Here is a 6,286-nt window from a genome sequence, read left to right as displayed (position 1 = left end):
TTGCACCTATGCCTTTAGTTTTGACATCAGCTTTCAAAGAACCATTTAGCAGAGTCTCAATGTATGACCATAACCAGGACTCATAGAGTCGTAGAACTGTTCAGTATGAAAATAGACCACTCAGTCCACTTATCCATGCCAACCAGATATCCTAAATTAATAAAATCCCATTTGCCAGCATTTGGCCCTTCCTGTTCATACACCTATCCAGATGTCTTCTAAACGTTGTAATTGTACCAGCTGCCACCATTTCCTCTGGCAGCTCATTCCGTACACACACCACCCTCTGTGTGAAAACTTTGCCCCGTAGGTCCATTTCAAATCTTTCCCCTCTCACCTTAACCCTATGCCCTCTAGTTTTGCACTCTGCTACCCTGGGGAAAAGGCCTCGGTTATTCACCCTATCCATGCCCCTCATGATTTTATAAACCTCTATAAGGTCACCCCTCAGCCTCCAACGCTCCAGGGAAAATAGCCCCAGCCTATTCAGCCTCTCCCTGTAGCTCAAACTCTCCAACTCTGGCAACTTCATTGTAATTTTTTTCTGAACCCTAAAGTCCTGAAACAAGTGGCCCTGGATGCATTTGGTGGTTATTTTCCAAAATTCAATAGACCCTGGACCAGTTCCTACAGATTGGGGGGGTAGCAAATGTAACCCCACTATTTAAGAAGGAGGGAGAGGAAAAACAAACAGAGAATTATTAATCTGCTACAAACGTGTCACTAACATCAATAACAAAGAAAATACTACAGTTTATTTAAAAAATGTGGTAATAGAGTATTTAGAAAGCATTAACTGGATTGGACAAAGCCAACATGGGTCTATGAAAGACAACTCATGCTTAACAAATTTACTGGAGTATTTTGAGGATGTGATGAATAGATCTGGGAGAACCAGTGCTTGCAGTGTATTTGGATTTTCAGAAGGATTTTGCTAAGGTTCCTCACAAGAGCTGAGAGGCAAAGTTAAAACACATGGGATTGGGGGTGGGGTAATGTATTGGCATGGATTGAGAATTGGTTGACAGATAGGAAACAGAGAGTAGGAATAATTGGTCTTTTTCTGAGTGGCAGATGATGACACTGATGGAATATCTCAAAGGTCAGAGCTTGGACCTGGATGAGAGAACCAAATGTAACATTGCCAAGTTTACTGATGTCACAAGGCTGGGCAGGATTGTGAGTCATGAGGAGGATGCAAGGGGGTTTCAAAATGCCTTAGACAAGTTGAGTGAGTGGACAAGTACATGGTACATATATCACTGTGTCTAAGTTTAAAGTTATACACTTCAGCGCAAAAATTAGAGGTAGAGCATATTTATATGGTTATATATTGGGAAGTGTGGATATACTGAGGGATCTGGGGGTCCTTGTACACCAGTCAATGAAAGTAGATAGGCAGATCCAGCAAGCAATTATAAAAACAAATGGTATGTTGGTCTTCATTGCAACAAGATCGGAGTTCAGAAGCGATAGCTTACTGCAGTTATACAGGGCCTTGGCGAGACCACACCTGGAGAACTGTGTGCAATTTTGGATGTACTTGTCATAGAGTGAGTGCAGCAAAGGTTCACTGGGCTGATACCAGGGATGGTAGCACTGTCCATGAGGAGAGATTGGTTGGAATGGGTCTTTATTCATCGAAATTTAGGAGGATGAGAGAAGATCTGATTGAAATGCATAAAATTCTAACAGGGCTGTACAGACCAGTCATAAGGAAGATGTTTTCCCTGGTTGGGAGTCTGGAACCAGGGACACAGTCTCAGGATATGGGGTTCATCATTTGGGACTGAGACACAGAAACATTTCTCCACTCAGAGGGAAGGCAATCTGTGGAAATCTGTGGAGGCCAAGCCACTGAATGTATTCAAGAAAGAGATAGATGCTTTTGTAGATTTTAAACTTATCAAGGGTATGGGAAGAAAATTGGCATATGAAATTGAAATAGAGGTTCGGCCATGATCATATTGAATGGTGGAGCAGGCTCAAAAGGCTGAATGGCCTATTGCTGTTCCTAGCTTCAATGTTTCTAACTTCATGCCCACTGTAAACTGCTGGCATGCAAAATCATGGCCCTGTCTCCTTACTACATTTGCAAGATTTTACATAAACATCTGCAACTTTGCGATCTCTCCTCTCAGTTATATTTCAGCCCCATGCCACTGAGGCTAAAGGTTGTGGGTGAATCTTTACTCCCTGGATTTAAGCAAACAATACAGACTGATACTCCCAGTGTAGTCTCGGTGAAATGGGGAATGGTGCACTGTTGAAAGTGATATCCTTTTGATGGTGCATGTAAAAGTTTCAAAGCAGAGGAATTCCAGCTCGGCGAGCCAGCCAACCTCAACAACCTCAACACCCACAACCCGAGCTACACATCTACTCCAAAACCTTACAGAGGAATTCATCCCTATGTCCCTGCCAATAGAGAACTTTTATTATTCATTCAGGCATGTGGATGTGGTGCCAATCAAGCGGGCTGCTTTGTCCTGGATGGTGTCAAGCTTCCCGAGTGTTATTGGAGCTGCACTCATCCAGGGAAATGGAGAGTATTCCATCACACTCCTGACTTGTGCCTTGTAGATGGTGGACAGGCTTTGGGGAGTGAGGAGGTGAGTTACTCACCGCAGGTTTCCCAGCCTTTGACCTGCTCTTGTAGCCACTACATTTAGTCCAGTTCAGTTTCTAGTCGATGGTAACCCCCAGAATCGTGGGGAATTCATTTTGACTGCTGGAGTGTGTAAAATTGAATTTCAAATGTTCCTTTCTTGCTCCAGTTTTTTTTTAGTACAATCAATGTGCAGCTACTTTAGTGCTATTGGTATCGAAAGGTTGTAATAAGGATGTGTTAGTTTGAACTAAATATAATGTAGGAACATGGGAATGAGAGGAGATTGTGCTCTCCTTTGAGCCTGTTTTGCAATCCATTAGATCATGGCTGATGTGTATTTGAATTACAAGGGTAATAAAAAAATGATCTGTAGCGCAACTGGGGAGTGAGCCTTCAATCAGCTGATTTCCAGATTTGGACAATTAAGTCTATTTTGCATAATTGTTGTCACTCACAACCATAGAGATGTATTAAGCTAGAAGATCAGTCCAGCACAAGTATTACTTGGAGATAATAAGGACTGCAGATGCTGGATGCCAGAATCTATAGGTGTGAGGCTGGAAAAGCACAGCATTCAGCCCAAAATGCTGACTTACCTGCTCCTGTGATGCTGTCTGACCTGCTGTGCTTTTCCAGCCTCACACCTACAGATACAAGTATTACCTAAAGGACCAGGTACCCAGTGGTGAGTTCTTGGATTCTAACAGGAAGCCTAACTGCAATCTGCCACGGAGGACAGACATGGTGGTTAACTACTTTTAAATTACAGCTACCCTGCAATGCAACAAATGTTAAACTTTAATTTTGTAACTGTACTTTAACTACACTTGCATACATAGACTCCTAAGTCACTTTGCCGAACACCTCCAGGTCTCCTTACTATTAAGAAAGCATTGCAATTTTCTCAAAATTGATACCTATTTTCCATAGTTTTCAGTTAGTCAGCAGTGACTGCCCTTCACAAGTCCACACTCATATTCTTTAGCCATACTCAACCTAGTCAGTCAACAGAGAAGCTTGATTAAACAAAACATGTACCACATATTTGTTGTCTCAGTGAAGACTACAGGTCATCATAACCTGTGCCATTATATTTGATCTCCGTCAGATCAATGATATTTTTTAACCAAATTGTACAGTTCCAAGTAGAATTTGACCCTGTGATCCATAAGAAGTCAGATACTCAACAAATTAACATAGTCAGGTGGTGTTGAATTAAACTTATATATCACAAGCCAGAGTTCCCCAAATCTCATTTGACTGTCGACATGAGGGCCATTATTTTCATGCTGATTGTATCCGTTGTGGGTGAGTTCGTACCACTGTTTGTGATACACTATTTTTATATCCATCTATCTCATTTTAGAATCTGATATTTGATATTAAGTTAAATTCATGTTCTTTTTCTAGGCAGTCAAAAGTTAAAGTATGGTAAGTACCACTTCTCTCAGTTAAGTTTTACAACCACAGCTTCATTCAGCAGGTTTTGTTGCTGGTATCTTACTGCTATTTTAACTTCCTGCAGAACCTACTTTTACTGAAGGTATGATGACTGTTTATACATATGAAGGTGTTATTCTGACTGGACTTCCAGAAAGTGGCTTAAACAGAGCTGGTGTGAGAATTAATTGTGGACTGAACATTATTCCAATGGGGCAGAACACCTACCTCCTTAAGGTACTTCCTTAAACTCACTCTAGGAATACATTTGCAATGTTTATACTCTTGAAAGAAAATGTGCAGTATGCCCTCTTCTATCCTACTAATTGTATCTTCAAAAAAAACCCCAGTAAGATATGTCAAACACAACTTCTTTTTCATAAGTTGATGTTGAGTTTTCTGTAATGCTGTTGGCATTTTCTAAGTGATCTGTTGTCACGTGCTTTACAATAAACTTCAGCCTTTTACCTTCTACTGCTGATAGGCTGACAGTTTTGTAATTCTCCTCTGTCATTTTTAAACAGTGACGTTACATTTGCCACCCTTTAATCTGCTCGGACTATTTCATAATCTATAGAATTTTGGATGATGTCAACCAACACACCAACTATCTCCATGATCAACTTCTTTAGCACCCTGGGATTGGAATTATCAGGCCCTGGGGATTTATCAGCTTTCTGTCCCTTTCATTTCTCCAACATTTTTTTTTCTGATACTAATTTGTTCCATTCCTCCTTTCCAATTTTCAGAAACCTTTTGCTGATGAAAATTAAAGCACATGGAATTGGGGGTAATATACTGACATGGATTGAGAATTGGTTAATAGGAAATAGAGAATAAGAATAAATTGATCTTTTTCCAAATGGAAATCGGTAGGTGACAAGTGGGAGTACTGTGGGTATCAGCGCTTAAGCCCTAGCTATTCACAAAATGACCAACAATTGGATAAAGGAGTCAAAATTAACATTCCCAAGTTTATTAATGACACAAAATGAAGGAAGTGTGGGAGGTGAGGAGATTGTAAAGAGACTCCAGGGTAATTTAGACAAGTTGAGTGAGTGAGCAACTGTAGAAGACTGTGGGGGCCAAGTCACTGAACATATTTAAGAAAAAACTAGATTTCTAGAGGCTAAAGGTGTCAAGGAAAATGGAAGGAGTGTATGAGTAGAGGATTGAGATAGAGGATCAGCCACAAACCACAATCATTATGAAGCCTACTCCTGCTCCTATTTTATATTTTTCTATTTAAGTTTTGGAGAAACTGAATTTGAGACATTAGCACCATGAGAGGACTTTAAGAGGTTCATAAAATTGTGAAGGGCATGGATAGTGTAAATAGCCGAGGTCTTTTCCCCAGGGTAGGGGAGTCCAACACTAGAGGGATAGGTTTAAGGTGGGAGGGGAAAGTTTTAAAAGAGCCTTAAGGGGCAATTTTTTCACGCAGCGGGTGGTGTGTTTATGGAATGAACTGTCAGAGGAAGTGGTGGACGCTGGTACAATTACAACTTTTAAAATACATTCGGATGGGTATGTGAATAGGAAGGGTTTAGCTAAATGCTGGAAAATATCCCAAATTAATTTAGTATATCTAGTTGGCAATGGACAAGTTGGACTGAGGGGTCTGTTTCCCTGCTGTCCATCTCTATGACTGTAGGTATCCATGAATTAAAAAGAAAAATTGCCCAGTAACACAGTGTGGAGCTGGAGGAACACAGTAGACCAGGCAGCATCAGAGGAGCAGGAAAGTTGACATTTTGGGTCGGGTCCCGATGGTGCCTGGCCTGCTGTATTCCTCCAGCTCCACACTGTGTTATCACTGACTCCAGCATCTGTGGTTCTTACTATTATTGTCTAATAATAGCTTTTTAGTTAAGCTGCAGTTTGTCACAGAAAAGTAGATAGCTGCACTCTGACCTCCCGAAAGCCTGCAAGCCAAGACGGGTCTCTCTCCCTCTCTTTGTATTGTTTCAAATCTCTAGTGCCCATATTATTCTATTGGATTTTTTATTATTTGCTCCTGGAGATTCCACCAAATGAATCTGTTGGGTTCTGTACAATTTGTTCTATGATCATGAGTTAAAAGGTCCATTAAAATTGTTCAAGTTATAGAAGTTTTTAAGACAAAACAACAAATTTTCAACAAAAACAATGTTGCTGGAAAAGCTCAGCAGGTCTGGCAGCATCTGTGAAGAAAAATCAGAGTTAACGTTTCGGGTCCGGTGACCCTTCCTCAGG

The 6,286-nt window shown here is 40.8% G+C and overlaps 1 protein-coding gene across 1 annotated transcript in view; it reads left to right on the top strand.

The window, feature by feature from the left end:
- The first annotated feature begins 3,879 nt into the window (after positions 1-3,879).
- The window catches only part of LOC109924209 (vitellogenin-like), a 79,664-nt gene continuing 77,257 nt past the window's right edge, over positions 3,880-6,286 (top strand). Inside the window, exons 1-3 of the mRNA XM_048601562.1 lie at positions 3,880-3,919; positions 4,022-4,042; positions 4,137-4,288. Coding sequence (XP_048457519.1) covers positions 3,880-3,919; positions 4,022-4,042; positions 4,137-4,288 — 213 coding nt within the window. The remainder of the gene's footprint in view (positions 3,920-4,021; positions 4,043-4,136; positions 4,289-6,286) is intronic.

This window comes from Rhincodon typus, chromosome 10, assembly GCF_021869965.1.
Source record: "Rhincodon typus isolate 14 chromosome 10, sRhiTyp1.1, whole genome shotgun sequence".
Lineage (NCBI taxonomy): Eukaryota > Metazoa > Chordata > Chondrichthyes > Orectolobiformes > Rhincodontidae > Rhincodon > Rhincodon typus.
This window is presented reverse-complemented; position numbering and strand designations above follow the sequence as displayed.